The 23,275-nt window shown below is 34.6% G+C and overlaps 1 protein-coding gene across 1 annotated transcript in view; it reads left to right on the top strand.

The window, feature by feature from the left end:
* aff2 (AF4/FMR2 family, member 2) overlaps positions 1 to 22,913 on the top strand; it is a 276,300-nt gene extending 253,387 nt beyond the window's left edge. The window contains exons 16-21 of the mRNA XM_051128381.1: positions 2,518 to 2,654; positions 4,328 to 4,399; positions 8,918 to 9,011; positions 9,253 to 9,302; positions 12,578 to 12,795; positions 16,623 to 22,913. Of these exons, the coding sequence (XP_050984338.1) occupies positions 2,518 to 2,654; positions 4,328 to 4,399; positions 8,918 to 9,011; positions 9,253 to 9,302; positions 12,578 to 12,795; positions 16,623 to 16,744 (693 nt within the window). The 3' untranslated portion in view covers positions 16,745 to 22,913. The remainder of the gene's footprint in view (positions 1 to 2,517; positions 2,655 to 4,327; positions 4,400 to 8,917; positions 9,012 to 9,252; positions 9,303 to 12,577; positions 12,796 to 16,622) is intronic.
* The last annotated feature ends 362 nt before the right edge of the window (positions 22,914 to 23,275 follow it).

Raw genomic sequence — 23,275 nt, 5'->3', positions numbered from 1 at the left:
GATAGCAACAGGTAATCCAACAGGGAAATATAACAAACGCTCGGTAAGGCAGGTGAACTGGCAATACAAAGAAGTGAGCACATGGTGAGTCCTTAAATAGTGACAAACAGGAAGTAACAATAGAAGCAGCAGAGGGAGCATGCAAGCAGTACTGGGGTGAGGGCTCCCTCTGCTGGCTTGGCGTTACAGAAGTAAACATTCACTTACAATAAATAAATAAACCAACAAACAAATATTAAAAGTTGAAGCAGAAGGCAGATGCTTTGGTAAGTCCATTCATAATACGTCTATGTGCCAGAACAAAACAATAATTGTTATAGAATTTAAAATAAAATAAAATAAAATAAAAATTTGATGTACTTAAAAAAACAACAAGTAAAAACTAAAACAAACAAACAAATAAATATTAACAATAATTGTTACGGAATCATTTATTATAGTTAACTGAAACTAACAAAAAGTAAACATTCACTAAAATATTAAAATAAATTAAAATAAAATAAAAACTTTTAATTAAAAAACCAAACAAACAAGTAAATAAATAAATAAATATTAACAATAATTGTTACTGAATCACAGTTATTATTGCTAATTAAAACTAAAACCAAGAAAAAGTAAACATTTACTAAAATAAAATAAAAATAATAAAAACTTGTACTAAAATAAATAAATAAATAAATCAACAACAAAAATAGTACAACTATTTAAAATGGGGGCAAATAAAAATTAATCAATTTAATCAAATCAAATCCTAGTGTACATAACTAAGTAGAAACAATGTGACTAACAGTTATTATTCTTCTGTTTCTTCTTCTTCCTCTTCTTCTTCTTCTTCTTCTTCTTCTTATTATTATTATTATTATAAACTAAAGAAAAACTAGATAGCTGTCATTTTTGTGATAAGAGGTTATTCTGATTTCTGATTGCAGAATTTATTTCCCATTGTTATTGGAATCTGTAAATTATTATTATTATTATTATTATTATTATTATTATCATTATTATTATTATAAACTAAAGAAAAACTAGATCGTTGTCATTTTTGTGATAAGAGGTTATTCTGACTTCTGATTGCAGAATTTATTTCCTATTGTTATTGGAACCTGTAAATTATTATTATAATTATTATTATTATTATTATATTTAAAAAATCAAGGGAAATTGACAAAAATAGGTTTTTATACCTTTGTTTAGCTCTCAGATATTTATTAGGCTAAAATTAGTCTTTGTGAATCAAATCGAAGCATTATAAAAGTAATAATTAAATGACTGGATAGTCTTGGTAATTCATTGATCAGAAGGCGTAGAGATCCTAAATTTGATATCTTGGCACCTGAGCACTGTGGGTAACATTGAGATCTCTTCTGAAACTCTAGTGGAGACATATGTGAAATGATGACATCTTGTACTGAGGAGAAAAACCTGGCAAGCCAGAGACTCCATTTACTTCTCATCCAATCTCAGCGCAGCCTAGGAGAAACACTGATATTAGTGCGATCTTTAGCGATTTTTCTTTCCAAAGGGAAGTTAGCACTCAGCATAAGTAGATGAAGAATTCCTGTCACACTGCTCTTAACTACACGGACACATAACCCGTCCGCTACAGAGAGCCATTAGCAAGCTGAGAAAAAGCTCTCTCGGCAGACCTTTTATAATTGAAGACTTCCCAATCTAGGCGCGCGAAAGCCCTTGTGTCTGCCCTTAGCATCCATAAAGCGGGAGCTTTGTTAGAGATTTACAAAACAGACCCCCAGACCCTCAATAATTGGATCCAGGCAATTATCTCTGGAGACATTGTCCATTATCGCAAGTTACATCCTCTCTGTCATAAATCGCTATGACGATGTATAGGCCTAGTCATGAATACAAAGTAAAGGCAATTGATTGCCAGCGTTACACGAGCGTAGTGGCAGGCGTGTAATGAATCCCAGGCGTCCGCGCGCCTCGTATTGAAGGACTCACTTGAAAACGAATGGACTCGGCTCCTGAGGTGCCGGCGGAGGCAAGTGGTCAGTAAATCTATTTTACGCTCCTATGGAGATGAGATATGCTCTTATTGTTTGTGCTTGTCTGCCGAGTTGGATGCCGTTGGGTCTTCGGAGGCAGGCGTAATGTTGTTTAGTGCTATTGATTCGTTTGCGTTTGAGAAACGAGACACGAGAGTTAAAGTTAGCCTTTACGAGCCTGTGCCGATAAGTCAGGATGAAAAACATAATCCCTAAATGTAGAGAAAAGCACTTTGTACTGCTTTACCACACAAAATAAACTGTTCTGATTCATAAACTTGTCATGAAGTTGGAAATATATGCCAGTCCGGTGGCCGTAAATCTGCACTCTTGCATTACATCTTCTGACTCGCGTTGCTTCATAAGAGAATTACCTCAGCCTAATGGCTTTATTTTCTCCTCTGATGATATCTGCTTTTCTATATGACTTTACGAGCTTTGAATATTACCTCAGTCTGTTTTTTTTTTGGGTGGAATTATCTCAACCTCTAACGCCAATAATGCTTCACAGATGGACAAGTTCGGCAAAGCTGTGAATTACGCCGACGGTGCGCTCTCGTTCATCGAATGCGGCAACGCCATGGAACGAGACCCGTTAGAGGCCAAGTCACCATACACAATGTATTCAGAAACCGTAGAGCTCATCAGGTCAGTGTCCTCTTCTTGATTCAGAAATAAAAGATGATTGTCATTACCTACAGTTGTAGCAGTTCTTGTTTTATTGACATCGGAGGCAATAAAAATAGATGGACCTCGAAGTTCATCAGTGTATTCTAAGATCATTTGCTAATTGAAATATGGTGTGTTTACTTTTGTACTTTGGTTACGCTTTATTTTTAAGGTGCACTTCTTACTATTAACAAACAATTAAAGGAGAAGTCCACTTCCAGAACAACAATTTACAAATAATGTACTCACCCCCTTGTCATCCAAGATGTTCATGTCTTTCATGTCGTGAAGAAATTATGGTTTTTGAGGAAAGCATTTCAGCATTTTTCTTCATATAATGGACATCATTGGTGCCCTGATTTTGAACTTCCAAAATGTAGTTTTAATGCAGATTCAAAGGGCTCTAAATGAACCCAGCCAAGGAAGAAGGGTCTTATCTAGAGAAACAATCTGTCATTGTTTTTGAAAAATCTGTATACTTTTTAAGCACAAAAGCTTGTGTAGCACAGGCTCTGGGATGCGCATCCACGATGCTACAAATTAGTGATGGGTTGTTTTTGAACGATTCTTTAATTTGAATGGAACAATGAGTCGTCTCAGGGAGTGATTCGTTCAGTCGCGCATGCGCAACATCCTGTTAGGTTCTGTACTGAAATTAGTTCACCTGTTTCAATTCTTCGTGTTGTTCGTTTATCTTATGGTGATGAACGAATGACTTGAACCCGAAAACTTGTCAGATAAGAGGTGATGTGAGCTAATCATAGACTAAAGACCCAGGTAGACAATGAATGAATCTTTTCTGTTTCTTATAGCATTATAGTTGTGTCTTATTTGTAGTGTGATCAACGTTTGTGTAAGCAGTAGATGTGTTAGGGAAGTAACAAGTAACATTTTTATTATATTTTGCTAAAATGAAGGAAATGACTCGAAAAAAGAGACTCAAAGGTAAAATGACCCGAACTTCCCCTCACTATTATGAATCACATGTAAGTTCATTGTCTGTGTACTGAGTATGGCAAAAAACTCCTAATCTTATTTTCTCCTGCAACTTGAGAGGAGGACATCGTTGTGCCTTTTTGTTTGTGAACAGCGTTTACAAACGAACTTGCACTTTCTTAGTTTTTGTGTGTTCACTCTGTAAACACTGGGTCTGTAGTTGCGCGTGACCTTTCGACGTGATTCAATAGTACGTAGCGTCGTGAACGTGCATCCCAGAGCCTGTGCTACCCAAGATCGTTTAGAGCCCTTTGAAGCTGCATTTAAACTACATTTTGGAAGTTCAAAATCGGGGCACCAGTGAAGTCCATCATATGAAGAAAAATTCTGAAATGTTTTCCTGAAAAAAAACATAATTTCTTCATGACTGAAGACAGAAAGACATGAACATCTTGGATGACAAGGGGGTGAGTAAATTATTTGTGAATTGTTGTTCTGGAAGTGGACTTCTCCTTTAACTATCTTATTAATAGTTTGTAAGGTAGTTATTAAATTCAGGTAGGATTAGGGATGTAGAATATGGTCATGCAGAACAGATGCTTTATAAGTACTAATGAACAGCCAATGTGTTAATAATAGGCATGCTAATAAGTAACTAGTTAATAGTGAGAATTGTTCCCTATACTAAAGTGTTACCTGTGCTTTTGTTATTTAAGGTACGCAATGAGATTAAAGAACTTCACCAGTCATTCCGCCACAATAGCTGAGAAGAAGCTCGCTGTACTGTGGTAAGTTTGCTTTCATGTGCCTCAACTCTTCATAATCTGATCCTAATGCTGGATTAAAAACAACCCAACTTGGGTTGTTTGGCAACCCGGCGCTGGGTAAATATTGGCCAGAACACATGCTGAATTATTTTGACCCAGTTGATTGGGTTACATGTTTTGACCAAACATGCTGGCTTATTTTATTTAAGTCAACTATTGTTAAAAAAATATTATATTGCTGGTTTAGAATGGACTGGAACTTATACAAACACTCACAGAATTACTAGAGGCAACAGTAATAATCAAAAGATGAACATTTATTATTAAACAAGAACAGATGAAAAAAATACAAGACAAATTGAATTTATTTGGGTGAAGGCAGCATAGTTTACAATATTACATTTAACTCATTTAACAAGCATTTTAGACATAAAAATATAACATTTGAAAGTATCATTTTAATTTTAGTGTATTCAACCATTCTCTGTAATATTTTTTTTTTACCAAAATAGTGCTAATTAACTGTGAACTTCAGACCATGGCCTTGCGTTTCACTCGTAGCTGAAAGATGCCTTGACTGACTCCAAAACCTGCCCATAAACAAACAACACTGACATTAAAGAACATATTTTAACATAAAATTAAATTAAACTCTGTACTATAACGAATAAAATCCATTTATTTTATGCAATGCAAAAGGTGTTTCCATCATGCAAAGTGACCACTGCTGACGCAGCTGACTGACTTCTCGTCCTTATGTTGCGCTGCGTAAAATAATACAATTTACAGCAGAGTAAAGACGATTTGAATGAAATAAAATGTTTACCTTTATTTCGCTGAAGAAGTGCACCAAATTGTCTGTGCTAAAAACTGCTCTCTCCTACAGAGGACTTAAAATGCCTGCGTGCTGACATTAATTTGACCAAAACTGCCAGTAAAACATTATTATAACATTATTATATAAAAGAATTATCTTTCAAGTCAATGCTGTTCTTTTAAGCTTTTTTGTTAAAAAAGAAAAGAAAAGAAAAGAAAAGAAAAGAAAAGAAAAGAAAAGAAAAGAAAAGAAAAGAAAAAATGTTTCTAAGCAGCAAATCAGCATATTAGAATCATTTCTGAAGGGTCATGTGACACTGAAGACTGGAGTAATGATGCTGAAAATGCAGCTTTGATCACAGGAATAAATTACATTTAAAAATACATTACAATAGAAAGCAGCTATTTTAAATTGTAATAATATTTTACAATATTGCTGTTTTACTGTATTTTCTGTCAAGTATAAAAGACCTCAAAAAAAAAACTTACTGACAAAATTTTATTGGTAACATTTTACAATAAGGTGTCATTTGTTAACATTAGTTAATGTGTTAACTAACATGAACGAACAATAAACAATACATTTTATACACTATTTATTAATCTTTGTTTAATGTTAGTTCATAAAAATTCAGTCACTCATTATTTGTTCATGTTAGTTCACAGTGCATTAACTAACGTTAACAAACACAACTTGTGATTTTAATAATGCATTAGTAAATGCTGAAATTAACATTAAGATTAATAGATACTAAAGAAGTGTTGTTCATTCTTAGTTACTAATGTTAACTAATGTTAACTAATGTTAACTAATGAACCTTATTGTAAAGTGTTACCAACAGCATTTTATAAGTATCTTGCTGTAAGTGACCAAAATATTGCAAAGAACACAAAAAGCAACTTTCTCGAAACTGCCAGCTTCATTCTGATTGGCTAGCTTACAATTTTTCAGAAATCAGAGTATCAGAAGGTAAAGTTTTTGTTTTGTTTACAAGGTTTGTTCTGCAAGGAACTCTTTAGAGGAAGAGCCACTTGCTTGATTTTGCAAAGTTTGCAAGACTCATTGTGTCCTTGAGTATATTTCTACATTTCACTTTGCTTCCAGAGTTATGCAGGTTACATCAGACCACCCTCCCATAAATGTTACAGAAAAAGATAAATCGTGCTTCTTTAAAAGTCACTTTAAATGTCGGTTGGATAAACCTTTCCCGACTAAGGGTATGTTTCACGACGAAGTTTTTCCTTTCGGTTTTTGAAAAGACAGTGTTATCAAAACCAACCTTCACACTGTATTATTCATGCCAGGCCAGTAGGTGGCAATGTCATTTTGTAAAAAAAAAAAAAAAACACACATTTTCAAAAACATGCACTGAACTTGTTTACAAACATTTGTTTTTCAGGCCTCCAAAATGCAGTAGTCATGTAAAATAATCGCCCAAACACAAAAAAAAACGTCCCCTAATTTTTCAAAATGATCCACAGTGTGGACTTTATTTCAAAAAACAATTGTCATATGTATCCAAGGATCACATCCAACATACATGGAGCTTAAAATGTGAGTTTCATTGATAACCCAACTGATGTAGTTGTTTTGAAGAAGTGAGGTACGCATTAGGGCCTTCTAAGGGCATCAGAGGTGGTATTAGCACTCCACCGCCGTTCCCCGCGTACCATCAGAAGCTAAATCCAGCGCTTTGCACTAGCAGCCAGTTAAATCTCCTCTCAGCCATCGCTCGACGACAATCATCCGTATCTGGAAGGAAGCTTTAAAACACTGCTAAAGCGCTTAATCAGCTTAGAGTGGATCATTATTCCTGTATTTCATTAAGCTATTAGAGGATAATGAAAGATTTCCACATGGTGACGGCAGAAACATATTCTCGCCCAGATAAAAGCCGCCCGTGCTCTGCCTGCCTGTCACACCACGGCGGCTTGTTTATTTTGAATGTCAAGGTTAGTTTTGCGCTTATAGCGAGATGACAGTCATCAGCGCAGATTGGAATTCAGCTGCCAGTCTCTCTGGCTTGTTAATGAAAGCCATCTAGCAGCCGAAAGGGATTTTCAAAGGCTGCCGCGTTTATGATTTATAAACCTGGGTCGAGGACATAATACTGTTGGGGTGATATTATATGCATTTATGAGAGCTGTAAAAGCATGTTTACTCTCTGGCTTCACATATTAGGCCAATATAACCTGTAGATTTTGACCTGTGACATTGGGACACGTTTCATGCACAAATAAAGACGCATCGACAGGATTCCATAAAAGCATCTGACCTGCTTTAGGAGGGACAGACACCTTGTTTAGATATTGATGGGACGTCAGTAGTCTGGATGCGTGAGAAATGTGAGAAAGCTAGTTTTGGTTTCATGGGGCTGTGCATATGTCCCAAGCATCTGGTGTCTCGCAAGCATACTGTTGAAAGGTCAGCCACCCCATGATACTGGCTGCTTCTCCCTCAGTGCTCATATTGATGCACACTGCTGGTTATGATAATACTGTTGTTGTTGTTTTTGTTGTTGTTGTCAACAAGATACTGTCGATGTTCTTTCCACAGACACTTTTGGCCCTGCATATGAATTATTAGAATAAAACTCTCTTAAAACACATTTGTGACACTATTTGCTAGTATTAATTTGACTACTGGTATCCTACAGTGGATATACATACATCACAGGATTTGTTTTGTTTTGCTTTTTTGTTTTGTTTTGTTTTGTTTTGTGTTGTTTTTTTAGTTTTGTTTTTGTTGTTTTGTTTTGTTTTGTTTTGTTCTATTTCGTTCTGCTTTTTGTTTCATTTTTGTTCTGTTTTGTTGTTTGTTTTTGTTCTGTTCTGTTCTGTTCTCTTTTCTTTTATTTTGTTCTGTTCTGTTTTGTTTTGTTCTGTTTTGTTTTTTTTTATTTTGTTCTGTTTTGTTCTGTTTTGTTTTGTTCTATTTTTTTTGTTTTTGTTGTTTTCTTTTCTTTTGTTTGTTTTGTTTTATTCTGTTTTGTTCTGTTCTGTTTGGTTTGTTCTGTTTTGTTTTGTTCTATTTTGTTTTGTTTTTGTTATGTTTTCTTTTATTCTGTTCTGTTCTGTTTTGTTTCATTTTGTTCTGTTTTATTTAGTTTTTGTGGTTTATGTTATAAAATGGTTTATGTTTATGTCACCTTTTTAATTATAATGGTTTTGAAAATGCAACAAGATTTTTTATGTTGATTTCTCATATTTACGATAGATATTTTGGGTCTGGGACAAGAATTCTATTCTTTAAATAGTCTACACATAAAAGCATTCGGAAAAAAAATAAATAACCAAAAAAGTACCACAAAATAAATAATAACAGCATGATAAATGTCATTATTATATGTCGTTAATTAACTGATTTTTACTGTACATTTCTGTCATATGTACATCAACTTGACATAGTCACCACTGATAAGCTACTACTAAATATATTGTAGAAACTTTAATTTTCTGTAAAGCTGCTTTGCAATGATTTGTAGGTGAAAAGCGCTATACAAATAAACTTGATTTGAAAAATTGAACTGATAAATAGTTTCCATTTTAATGTAATATTAATACAACAAAAAGATCATTCCCCGGGACATAAAAATGCCCAGAAACACCCAACCATTTCCTTGATGATGCTACATTAATAGTCTTAACAGCATCTTTCAATATTTCTTGAATACGTGTGGCAGAATCATAATAGGACCATAATGAATATTTCCTCTTTTTCAGCAATCGTTGTTTGTCACTTCTGTACTTGCGAATGTTCAAGCTGAAGAAAGATCATGCGATGAAGTATTCCCGCTCACTAATGGAGTATTTCAAGGTACGATCCGTGTCTTTGTGTATTGCAATTAAGAAAAAGAGCTAGAAATATTCATATTTGTTTGAATAGCTTGTTCTCATCAATTTTGCATGCCATCATTAAATCAATGTGTTCATCAGTTCTAAGCTTTGTCAAACTGTAAGCTAAATATGATTAATAGCGTTTGCATGAGACCTAGCATGTTTGCATTGGCGATTGTGTGCTGTGTTTATAAATGGTATTCTCTTTCTTGTTCCTGCAGAATTCTGCAAAAAGTTCCCAAGCACCTTCGCCGTGGGGAGCCAATGGAAAGTACGTGCATTTTCCTCTCTTTGTCCTTTTGTATTTCTGCCAGCTTGTGAAAAGATTCCATCTTGCCTCAGAACAGCTCTCCTGAATCTTCTTCCCGCTGCCAAGTGGGGAAAAAAATATAGTGTGAGATATGAAACCTCAGTCATGGTTACTTGACATCAGTGAGAGGACATGAAGTGATGAACTCTGGGAAAGCTGCATCGCTTCCATGTCAGCTCCATGGCAACCGAGTACCAATGGGGTGAGGCGGTGCGAGAGGCGCTGTGTTTGACTTTGTGTGAGTGTCTGATCCGGCCTCTAGCTGGACACTACCCAGGCCCGCTGTTCGGCTGCCAGCCTGCCTGTCAAAAGCAATTAGCCTCACCGGCTCGGCCCCTGCAGCCACTACATTAGCAATAAAGAGGCAGCCGTACCTGCTGTAGCTGTGATCAACACATCCATCCTCGACCTCCTCCTCATCCTTTACCGTCATGAATCTTTTTCAGCTTTCTTTTTTCGCCTCGGAGGGAGTTTATTTATTTTAGCAGAGCCCTGAAACCTGCTACGAATGGGCCTGGCTGTTGACAGGGCGCATAATTTAGCCGGCCGAGGCTTGAGTGTGTTTCCATTTATCAGTGGATTACAGGCCACTGAACCAGATTGTTCGGGGTGCAGCACTAAAGAGACCAATGAATATGTGTGCCGATAGTTGTCTGGAGGATCGACACTGTCTGCAGGTTCCTGTTGATAATGTACTGAGATACTGATTAAAGGGTTGTTGGGTAAACATATAGAATCTCGTGGCTGGTAGTAGTGGTAGCCTTTGAAAAAGAAGTGTATTTAATTATATTGAATAGGCACTTACAGTGGACTTCAGATCTTAAAGGAACACTCCACTTTTTTTGAAAATAGGCTCATTGTCCAACTCCCCTAGAGTTAAACAGTTGAGTTTTACCGTTTTCGAATCCATTCAACCAGTCTCCGGGCATAGCTTAGCATAGATCATTGAATCTGATTAGACCGTTAGCATCTCGCTCAAAAATGACCATATATAATGACGATATTTTTCCTATTTAAAACTTGACTCTTCTGTAGTTACGTTGTGTACTAAGGCTGACGGAAAATGAAAAGTTGTGATTTTCTAGGCTGATATGGCTAAGAACTATACTCTCATTCTGGCGTAATAATCAAGGATCTTTGCTGTCGTATAATGGGTGCAGCAGGCGAAATAATATTACGCAGAGCCTGAAAGTGACCGGCACTAAGTTTGTGTAGATGCATAGTTGCAGCCAGCAGAGTTGACGGCTGCGTAATATCATTGCGGCTGCTTCACACATGCTACAGCATCAGAGTTCCTTGATTATTACGCCGAAATGAGAGTATAGTTCCTAGCCATATCGACCTAGAAAATCACAACTTTTCATTTTTCGTCCATCTTTGTACACAATGTAATTAAAGAAGAGTCAAGTTTTAAACATGAAAAATATCTAAACTCTTTGGTCAATTTTGAGCGAGATGCTAACGGTCTAATCGGATTCAATGATCTATGCTAAGCTATGTTAAAAGTGCTACCGCCAGACCCGGAGATTAGCTTAACTCTAGGGGGAGTTGAAAAATGAGCCTATTTTCAAAAAAGTGTTCCTTTAAATGTATGTGTATTTACCATTAGTCGACGAGAAGAGGCTTGGTCAACCAAAATTTTCATTAGTCGCTTAGTCGCAGAAAAAAAAAATTCCACAGGAAGTGGAGCGAAGTCACGCAGTCCTGACATACAGAACGTTAACGGCTGGTCTATGTGGTAGTATAGTACATGGGGCAGGACATCCATATGCTTACCTATCATTCATCGACCTCAAATATGGATTTTCATCTGAAAGTATGTAGTAGTAACTTTACAAGGCTGCTCAATCTAATGTTAACCTAGAAAAATGCACGCTATTGAAGTGTTCAAGTGACAGATTTGCCCTTAAAATACTCCATCATTTTTGGTCATACAGATAAAAGTAATAATTCTTTTGTATCTGTAAAGACTGTATGTTTATTTGTGTGCACTCAGAATAACAACAAAACATTGCACTTTTGTAAAATAATGAACGCAAACAGGATTCTTTCTGCTGTATCGGTCTCTGTGAACTTGAGAGCAAAACTTCGAAACTCCATGTATATTTGCCTTACAGACATGAAATATATGTATATAGAGTGAAATGTCTACCAATTCAAATAGAAAACAAATATTCTCAGATTATGTAATCCGTATGAAACATGCATACAGGCGCATCACTACGAAGATGACGATTTAGTGTTGTCGACTTCATCTCTTAAGCCGAAATCAAAGAAGGCACTAGGTTATCAATAAATTATTAAAATGCAAGTCTCCTTGCTGTTTTTGCTTTTTAGTAGTTAATATTTTTAATAGTTTAGTAGTTAACATTTTAAGCTTTTTTTATCTACTAAACTGCAACTGCATCATTACAGACGTGTTAAAGTATATTTTATTTTACCTTAAATGCTTGTCAGTATAGTTGGCATATTTAAAAAAATTGTACAATTATGAAATTATAAAAATATGTACTAAAGTCCTACCTAAATGGGTCAAAAGGCACTGTTAAGTTCAGCTAATTGTATTTTATTTTCAATAACACTATAATGTGCACTTTATTTCATGATAGAAGTAATATTTTGACAGATATTAATACATTTTTGACAGTAAAATTCATTAAAGAAGTCTGGGTGTCACCCAGTGGCTAGTATATTTATTTTATACATGTTTTCTTTACAGTAAAATTAAAGCACATTTTAAAAAATTAACATTAGTTTTAACTGTAGTGTGTTATTTGATATTACTTTTTTATGTACTGAACAGCTACAGCATCATTGTAACAAGAACATCTTAAAATAAAGTGTAACTGTAAATACCATATAATTAAATGTTTAAAAACATTACATTAAGAATATTCTTTTTAAAGTTTACAAAATGGAATAAGTACTCATTTTTTACAAGTATGCTAAAGAGTACTTCTTTTACACAAGAGTAGTCATTGCAGCCAATCAAAACGTATATGATTTATATAAATCTATGTGACGAGGGATATTGAGCCAATGAGATTTCACTGTGGGCGGGGCTACTGGGCATAACATAAAATAAAAAAAAACAAGCAACCAACAAAATAGTCACAGGTCCCGCTTGCCAGAAATGCGCAATATCTATTTTAAGAACTGTTTGAAATGATGCAGGAATATGGTGGATTGGGTTTCCAAAATTCTCATTGGCCAGTATTTCATTTTTCTCCTAACAGGAGCACAGGTACCCCATCTCCCATGTCCCTGAGTCCATCTCCTGTCAGTTCGGTCAGCAGCGGTGCTGGAGTGATGGGCTCTTCCTCTGCCTCTGGAAGCGTGGCCATTCCCCAACGCATCCACCACATGGCAGCCAGTCATGTCAACATCACCAACAACATCCTGCGCAGCTATGAACACTGGGAAACCGCTGACAAGCTGGCCCAGGAAAGTCAAGGTAGGATGGTTTTTGAGTTGTATTTCAGGTTTTGTTGTTCAGTAGACAGTTGTACAGACACTTGTTTTTTCTTTAGACTGCAAGTAGAGAGCAGAGCTGAACGATAAACACATATATACGTTTACGGTGATTTTGTTGGTGATATTAAGCAACACTGTGAATATTGCATGTATTTTAATTATCTTTTTATTTGGCCTTTAAGTTTCAAAATACTATTTTAATGAATCTGTTCAAAACTCTAGTTCAGTATTTTTAAATCAAAACTTCTTGTGATTTTAACAAAACATCTTGTTGCAAAGGTCTGAGTCTCAAGGTTTCATATTTGATGGTCATTTTATGATAAAAAGTAATATTATAACAGACAAGAAATCAGTGGAGTTTCAGTATCACCTGATGGCTATTTTTGGTATAGCTCCCAAAAAATCTTTCAGGAACCTACATTTTTGTAATATCAACTTTAAATTTGGAACATTAATTTATTTATGGCTTTGATTATATAGCGATTTTAGATTCCAAAATATTTAGTCAAATATATATGTTTTATATATTCTTTTTTTATAAAATAAAAATGTTTAGTACATTTTCAGCACATTTTCTCTACAGTAATTTTTAAATACATTGTAAATAATTAGGTTTTAATTAATTTTATTGTAATTTGATTAATTTTCATTTATTTTATTTTTATTGTTAAAGAAGTACACAGTGATTCATTTTCACTCTTAAATTGTACACATTTTAAAGAAAAGAAAAGAAAAGAAAAGAAAAAAAAATATTTTTACTTCCAAAATATTAAGTTTGTTTTTTGCTGACTTATTTATTTATGTATTTATTTATACGTTCATTCATTCATTCATTCATTTTGGAGATTTACTAGAAATGTTGAGAGTGAAAACTATCTTTTTTTTATTCACAATTTTTATTTGGCCTTTAAGTTTCAAAAGACTAGTTTAATGAATCTGTTTGAAGCTCTACTTCAAAGATATTTTTTTAATCAAAACTTCTTGTGATTTTAACAAAACATGTTTTTGCAAAGGTCTGAGTGTCAAGGTTTCATATTTGGAAGAAAAGAAAAGAAAAGAAAAGAAAAGAAAAGAAAAGAAAAGAAAAGAAAAGAAAAGAAAAGAAAAGAAAAGAAAAGAAAAGAAAAGAAAAGAAAAGAAAAGAAAAATACATCAACATTTTTACTTCCAAAATATTAAGTTTGTTTTTTCCTATTTTTTTATTTTTTTATTTATATGTTCATTCATTCATTCATTTTGGAGATTTACTAGAAATGTTGATAGTGAAAACTATCTTTTTTTATTCACGATTTCTAGTTAGAAGTTATTTTTAAGCTATTTCAGAGAAAATGCTGAGAGCAATATGTACAATTGTCAGAGGTTTTATCATTTTAGCTATATCGCATATCTGTTTTAAAGAGACACAATTAGTTCTTCGCCTACCATTTTTGGGGCTTTTTATCTTGCATCATGAAACAGTGATTGAAGTAAAGAATTACTTTGTCCCAAATTCTACGAAAATCTCTCTCTCTCTCTTGTGGAAAAATCACATTTGTCTTCTCTGTCATATATCTCAGCATTATATAAGAAATTCACCTCTCGCACTTGCAGCGTTATCAGTGACTCAACGCTTGATACGTCCCACCAGAGAAATGAAAAAGCCACTATGCTAATTGCATTTGAGATCTGATGTGGCTTGTCATTTCCTCTCTTTCTCTCTCTGTGTCCTCTGGAGGAGACTAATTAAAACGCTCGGAGACCCTGCGTGTTGTACGAGGTCTCCCCCGCCTCAGAAATCAGCCGTAATAAACTCTCTCAGCTTCCCCTCCTCGGTGTCTTTCCTAGAAATGAATGCAGTTAAGGGCTGGTGGGTACAAGCTTTGGTCAGAGTGATAGCGGGATTGGCTAATTATGACAGTATCAGTTCTGATGCAGGTCCTTGGGCGCATACAAGACTCTGTGGTCTGTTGTTGTCATCTGTTTGCTAATTGCTGCAGTTATTAGTAGGTGGCAGTGATGTCATCAGATACCTCCGTTATCTTCAGGCTAAACTTAAGAAGCTTCTGATCTCATGACGAACTTAACTGCAAGACGCGAAATATGTCGTACATTTCGTGACATGTTCAATGTTAAAATAAAAGAGACATATAGTGCATTTTATGCAACGTTGGTTTTGACTTGATAATGTCCGTTGTTAAATGTCCGTCTTGCGAAAAAGTTCCTACAGGTACGTTTTCGTCATTAGATCAGGTAGGAAGATTCAAACTGATGACTTTCTTTGATTTTCAGTGCCCAATAAAATTTTAGCTTAAGAGGAATTTTTATTTATTTATTTATTTATTTGGTTGATTGGTTGGTTGGTTGGTTGTGTTCAGTGAAAAAATAATTATATTTTTTGCAAGTTTATCATGTTATTTACATCTTTATTTTAGAATGATCAATCATAGCCTCAAGAAATTTCATAAGATAAATGTCTAATAATGTTAATTCTTAATAACTTTTTAAGAATGTCCTTAAGTGTAATTCTTATAAAATAATAAATAAAATAAAATAAAATAAAATAAAATAATAATAGAAAAGGAAAAATGAAAAGTATATAGCTGAATCATAACTGTGCACGAAAACGATTACAAATGCTCGCTGTTTTATTTAGCCTTCTCCCAATATCTCACACACTTACACTTAATTTTGTGAATAAATATGCCTGTTGACCACTGCAGCATGAAAAAATTGATCTTTTTTTTTTAAATCTAAAATAGAGACGTTTATGCAAGTAAAATCAATTTATGTTGGTTTGTTTATAAATAAATATGTAATAAATATATATTATATCACATATTATAAATATATTTTATTATAAATAAATATAAATAAATATGTAGGTTTCATAAATTTTGTGGAATTATGAGTTATAAGTTAAATTAATTTAATTAAATACCATTCATTCCAGTTAATTTTTGTAATTCTTAGATTATACTGTACTTATTTTAACAATTATATATTCAAATAAGACTTCTCATCATTACTGAATATAAATTTCAAAGAATTTCTCAATTTTTATTTAAAAAGGAAAAAATGGAGTAATAACATGGTAATAACATGGTAACATTCAAAACTTGTAATTTTCTTCACAATCACTCATTAATGACAAGTTGCTGATCAGATGGAATATGGTTTTAGTTGAAAATATTGTTTAAAAACAAAATACATTGTGATGAGTTTTTTGTTTAAATATGTTTTTATGATGATGTTAGATGATTTTTTAAATTTTGAAAAGATAGGAACAATTATAAGAAATGTTTTTTTTTTTTTTTTTTTTAATAAATGAAGACATGATTTAAGTATATTTTCCACCTTTAAAGAGCTCTCTAAAAACAAACACTAACAAAACTTTTTTTTGTTTGTTTGTTTGTTTTTTTGTTTTGTTTTTTTTGTAACACTTTACAATAAGGTGTCATTTGTTAACATTGGTTAATGTATTAACTAACATGAACAAACAATGAACAATACATTTATTACACTATTTATTTTTCTTTGTTAATGTTAGTTACTAAAAATACAGTCGGTCATTATTTGTTCATGTTAGTTCACAGTGCATTAACTAATGTTAACGAACTCAACTTGTGATTTTCATAATGCATTAGTAAATGCTGAAATTAACATTAACTAAGATTAATAAATGCCATTATTGTTGATTTTTGCTTTCAATGACACATTATGTCAAAAAGGTTAACAGCACCTGTCATATGTCATTTACCGTAGTCATATGTAAACAGCAACGTTCCTCCCATGTTAATAATTGCTCTGTGTGTCTCTGTGTCCTGACAGAGTTCTTTCTGGAGCTGGACTCAGTAATGGAACCGTTGACGCAGCACAGCAGCATGACAGAACTGGTGCGCTACATACGCCAAGGATTGCACTGGCTTCGGCTGGAGGCCCATTTGTTATAGTGCTGGCGCTTCCACTGTGCTCTTCCTTTCTCTCTGTCTTTCGCTCTCTCACTCTCTTCCCCGCCGTTCATCACTACCTCCACCATCTTTGCCATCTACAGCCCTCCGGAACCCTGAGGGAAGTCGGCAGTTAACCACTAGCGAGCCTCAGAACTGTGAGTTATTCCCTGGAGGGTGCCATGTCCTCGTTCCAGCTTGATTCCTGTAAGAGTGCGTCGGCAAAGTCTCGGGATGTCATCGAAGGCGGACCTGGAAGGACGGAGCGCCGCTGCATCGCATCACAGCACTACGGGAGGCCAAATTTATGCATCTGTTACAAGAACAGAATCTGTGATGGTAGCAGTGTGCAAGTTAACGATGTTGTTGGACGAAAATTCAGCTAGTGACCTCTGTGGTGTGGGCCAGGCAAATCTAATTTGCCTTGTAAAGCGGAATAGGCCGGAAATACACTTTATGCAAGTACACGAAGACATGAATGCTTGATCAACATATTGAAAGTGAATATTCTTAAAGTGTGCTGTTGCTTTGCAGTAACAAACCTCAGCACATAAGGGGTGATAACATTGACATTAATCAGTGACACTAAGTTTAAGTTTTTAAGATCCTATATTTTAATTTATTTGAATTTTAAACATGTTTTTAATCCAAATTTGTATCTTTTTTTAGGGTATTAAGTCAGAAATGTCAAGTGAATCTAATAATGAAAAAAAGCCTCAATATAATAATTTAATTCTTTTAAAAAAATGATACATTGTCCACAAATCTTTAAAAGAAAACCTTGTGTTTTTTAGGAAATTAATACTTTTAGAATTTTATCCTTAAATCAAAGTTGCAGTAAATACATTTCTAATGTTGCAAAATATTATTATTTATTGATGCAGAAAATTCAGCTTTGAAATTGCAGGAATAAATAACATTTTAAAATATATTCAAATAGCAAACAATTATTTTAAATAGTAAAAATATTTCAAAATTGTACAGTTTTTTCTGTACTTTGGATATACATATATTATTTATATTATTTATTTTATTTATTACTAAGAATGAAATAATGCTAAATATATTGTGATTTTTATAATAAATAATAAAGCAGCTTTTTTTTGGTCATAATATTATAAAGATTTCTGACAAATCTTGTGACAATGAAGATTGCTTGCTGAAAATTCAGCTTTATCATCACAGAAATAAATTACATTTTAGAAAATATTAAAATAGAAACCTCTTATTTTGAATTACAATAATATTTAATTGTTTTCACTGTGTTTTGATCAAATAATTGCAGCCTTGGTGAGCATAAGAGACAGCCCTAAACATTATTAAATTTTATAAATTCACTTCACTGCTTATTCATATTTGAAAAACTCATTTACACAAGTAAGAAACCAAAAAATTTGGAAACAATATCATGCAAAGGACCCTTTATGTCATTTTTCAAATTGATGTCTTTAAACTTAACTAGATGATCATCAAACTTTTGCTTTACTTTAACAATAATAAGCCATAAGACAAGCCATATAAACCATAAGACAAGTTTTGGAATCAGAATTGGACATGTTTGGTTTAGTCACTATATCGCCTCTTGTGGCATTGCTGAGAATACGCAGTGGCTGTTGAATTATGAATTGCCATCTGACAGCTTTCAGATCACGACAAATGAATCCAACTCGCGTATCTGCCGTTCATGTACTTGCACAGAGTATATTTCAGGCCTCGCCAATGCGAGATTGAGATACACAGGAATTAGAGTACAGATAAATGAGCTGTTAACACTGCATTCATCTCAAACGCATATATATTCACCCCATCTGGAGATCCACACGTATCCATTTGAAATCGCGCTTATCTGTCGAGGCTTTTGCGATGACTGTAAGGGACGGGTTACGGTAGTCATCTGTTCTCTCAAACGTCACCGTCTTTCTATTTTACTGTGGCACTATGACAGCTGGCGTCGGTGCGAGCGGTACGATAGGCTCGTTGGCTTCGCTCCAAAGCTGCGTTCTCCGAGACAGACTTCACGTCTTGCGTTCACAGCGTCAGAGGCTGATGGTCGATTTCCCTGTGCAATTAACGTACACATATGCACATGTGACAGATTGATATCTTCTGAAGGGGGGGTATCAGAGAATCTTAAAGATTTCTTTCCAATATGTACCATAATGACTGTGTTGTATATGACAGCTACTTTAACTGTTCGGTGTTTGTTCAATCTTGCATGTTAATGCAGAGAGGTAGAGGTAGAACCGAGAGACATCAGCGTATTTCATGAGCACTATGATGATTCGATGTGTTTTGTCCAGATTTTCAGTTGATTCCAGCATCTTTAGAGCTGGCTTGATGACATTTAACATTAAGTTGTTATCTCTAGAGAGTTTATTAATGCTTGTACTTGAACATTATTACATTTTTCTATCTCCAGAGACACTCCCAAACAAGCTAGGTCAGAATTTTTGCGGCCTGAACAATTGCGTCATGTGATCGAATCACAAACCTTTTTTAATCAAATGTTAATTTTCCATGCATAAACTCTTTACTGATGAATTTAATGTTAAATATTGTTGATAACCTATCAGTGAGATACAAACTGTTTCTTCTTGCTGGTCTGTTCATAAATGTAGGTATTTGAGAGTGTGTGTGTGTGTGTGTGTGCGTGTGAGTGCGTGGAGCAGATTTTCATTGGCAGGGTGTGTTCATTGTATTGTAAAGCTTCATATATCTGTCAGTCTATCACGTGAATGTCAGAATGTGAGCGAGAGACGGGATGTATGTGTGAAATAGAGACATTTCACTAAGATTATTCAAAAGTGCCTGCGTATCCAATGGAAATTTATTAGAGTCTATATTTAAGGATGACAATGGATCTGAATGATTTTCCATACCATATTGGTATATCCAAGTTTTCTGTTTTCATAACATGATTATTTATTTATTTTCTTTGTAAAAATGGCGGTTGTGATGCCTGTTTTTCGCTTTAATGTTCAAGTACATTTCAGATTTTCATTTTCTGCTCTGATGATGATAGAAAATGACTTACAAGTGAATGACGTCTAAGTGCATTTGAATTCTTTACATATTGTACAGCTGAATCATGTATGTTTCTCATTACCTCCTTTCGCGGATGCGTTCCTGGGCGATTTTCACGTGACGTAGCGAGAAATGCTTACTGTCCAATAATGGCTTATAGTGCAATACTCACTGTAGCACACGAATAGCAATACGTCAGGAAAGAAGTATACAAAACATCTTACAACAAAATTAATTACAGAGCAAAAGCAAGCCTTTATTCACTTCATGGACTTCCTTTGATGCAAGGCAAAAGTATCATTATGCAAATAGTGAAATTTCTCCTTCCCATCAACAATATTACCAGCTGTTTTCTTACTTGTACAGAGTGGGTTTTCGAAAATGTGTGTGGTTTCTGCCGCATCTGTTGCTGTGCTTGTTTGAGTTATGCCAGTCTGGCAAAGAAATCTGTGGCCCTCTGGCAGTTCATCAGAAACCAGCAGCTCTGACTCACTCTAGCAGTGAAGTAAACAACCTGCTCTGCCTATTAGATGCACCTCTAATGCCCCCAGTTTGTCTTGCAATGAAAACAACAGTTGTATTCTTTCTGGAGCTTTTTGCTCGCTTTATATACTCTTCCTGAGTTGGGAATAAAAGCAAATGGAGAAATAAAACTCTGCTCAGGCTTAGTTTAAAGAAAAAATGTTCTTTTTGAGTTATTACATTGTTATAAATTAGTTATTACAATGTAATAACGAGGCAACATTCCATAGATGCTTCAAGGAGTTTATAGTTCTTTTCAGTTTGATTAATAGTAACCAATATGACAGTTTACAGAGATATAATGCACTTCTCATTTGAATATTACAAACATCTGTTTATTGTTTGCATCAAAAGCTGGATATTAAAGGAGAAGCTCACTTCCAGAACAAATGTTTACAGATCATTTACTCACACCCTTGTGTCTTTCTTTCTTTAGTTGATAAGAAATTGTTTCTAGAGGAAAACATGGAATGTTCTTCAGTGGTGCCCCCAAGTTTGAACTTCCAAAATGCAATTTAAATGGAGCTTCAAATGGCTCTAAACGATCCCAGCTGAGGAAAAATTGTCTTTTCTAGCAAAACTGTCATTTTCAAAACAAATTGGCAATTTATGTACTTTTTTTTTATGTACATCTTGTCTCCTCTCTGCAATGAGCATGCGTAGTCTGTGCAATCTGGGTCAATGCAGTTAGGGTATGTCTCGTTTTCTTCTTCATCGTCAAAATCGTCCTACATCGCTGTTTTATCCTTTTTTTGATGAAGGGCGTTTGATCTTCATTGCATGTTAACTTTGTAAACACTGGGTTGGTACTTCTGCAGCGATGTAGGATGATTTTGATGTTGGGGAAGAAAACGAGATGGGAGTTTTTCAACATGTCACTAACTGACCATATTGAACCAGAAATGAATCCGAGTTCACGCAGACTTAGACAAGACGAGCATTTAAGGTTAAAAAGTATATAAATTGTCAATTTGTTTCGAAAATGGCCGATCGTTTTGCTAGATAAGACGCTTCTTCTTCAGCTGGGACCGTTTAGAGCCATTTAAAGCTGCATTTAAACTGCATTTTGGAAGTTCAAACTTGGGGGCACCATTGAAGACCACTATACGCAGATAATTCATGATTTTATTTTCCTCAAGAAACATAATTTCTTATCGACTGATGATTCATCCTAAATGACAAGGTGAGTAAATTATCTGTAAATTTTTGTTCTGGAAGTGAACTTCACTTCCAAATAAGGGGCACTGAACAAATACTGACCGAACAAGGGCAAATAAATATTTATTGTTATCACATATTCTAGAATATATACTAAAATGTTGCGGATTTCAAAAAGAATATCTATACGTAGTTTTGTTGCAAGCAGAAATCACATTCATTAGTCAAATGTACAGTATAGAGCCTAAATCATCAAGGATGTCCATAAAAGTGCAACAAAAATCACGTTTTATCTCAATTTTGCAAGGGAGTAAATATATATGATTTTACTTACATTGACTGATAATATTTAATTTATTTTAGGACCTCACTGTATCATACTAATTGTATAAGAAACATATTGATTTTATCCGTTAACAAGGGCCACAATCACAACTATGCTATTGCATTTTGCGTTTACATTGCTGTCGGACCATTCGGACCTCTGCTTTAACAAAGCTTGAAGGTGTTTACTTTTTAAATAATGACGACGTATTAGCAATTACCCCTCGTCTTTCTAGAGTAGCATAAGGTCGCTTTGATTTCTTTGTGCTTCTGAATGAGCTGTACAACGATGAAAACGCCTATCAGGAAGAACAATCTCCAATTAAAGCTGGCTCAGCTGGAGGCTTTCTATTTGCTCTGCAAATTAAACATGTAAATAGCTCTTCGTTACCGTAAAACGCCACATCGTGTCGTCAATTAAAGATCTTCCAATTCCCACGCTGATTAACAGGCGGCATGTACCACGGTACATTTAAAGGACTGACACTGGCGTTTCTAAACAAAATGCATCGAAAGCCTTGATTTGTATTAAACTTGAGCACTTCTGTGATTATAAACGTGTGGATATTTTGCCTATGGACCATACAAATGCCATTGTATTTAAATGAACGTTACAAAGTCAGTTTCTAACTTCATCAGAGAGCTCTTTTTGAAATACCTTGTTGCAAATGCCTTGTTACTAATGTAAACTGTAGAGAATCAAAGAACAGTTATTTACAGTCTTGTTCTGTCCGTTTGTCTTTCTCTGTACAGTATAAGGTTGTGCACCATGATTTGTCTTCTTGAGATTGTAATCACATCAAGGCGTTGCATTTGACCCTGAAACCCATCCACAGCTTTGAATCTATGAAGATATGCAACATCTCTCATTGCTTCCATGTCATTTAAGTCTGCCTTTCTGCTACGTTCGACATTTTCAGTTCAATCACCGATTGGGTTTTTGAATCAAGAGTGTACAAATGGGTAACACTACAATGGATTTCTTACAGAAGAAAGGTATTTACACAACAAGGCAATACTTACTTAGGGTGGATTGTTAGAAGCCATTGAAGTAACCAAATGAAAGGCAAAGTATTTGAGTCTACTGGTGGCGTAGTGTGTTAATGCCAGAGCTTGTCTGGGTCACTACTGGCAAAATCTAAAACTGAAATTGGAGCAGCGTCCCAAAGAGCAGTTAATCTCGATCGAGCCTTATGGGAAATGATAGCATTTCCTTTCCTTGTGGTTTCAGAAATGCAGCCATCATATACTGTTACTTAAGGAAAGTTTTAAGGTTTCATTTTGATAAAATATGCAACAGATTTATGTGGAGAAAAAAAAAAAAAAAACCTTAAAGGCAAAGAAAAACAAGTTTCTTACGAGTTTTAATGCAGCATGACTCTTTCTACCAAGTAACTGTCATAATCAAAGTTGCGTTGAATTAATACTCGATTTCAAAGACGTCAGTATTGTTATATGTTGTAGACATATTTAAGCCTATCAGAAAGCAGTTCTGTGAAACTTGCG

This window comes from Labeo rohita, chromosome 14, assembly GCF_022985175.1.
Source record: "Labeo rohita strain BAU-BD-2019 chromosome 14, IGBB_LRoh.1.0, whole genome shotgun sequence".
In the NCBI taxonomy this organism is placed as follows: Eukaryota; Metazoa; Chordata; class Actinopteri; order Cypriniformes; family Cyprinidae; genus Labeo; species Labeo rohita.
Note: the sequence above shows the minus strand (reverse complement) of the source record. Positions and strands in the feature narration are given on the sequence as shown.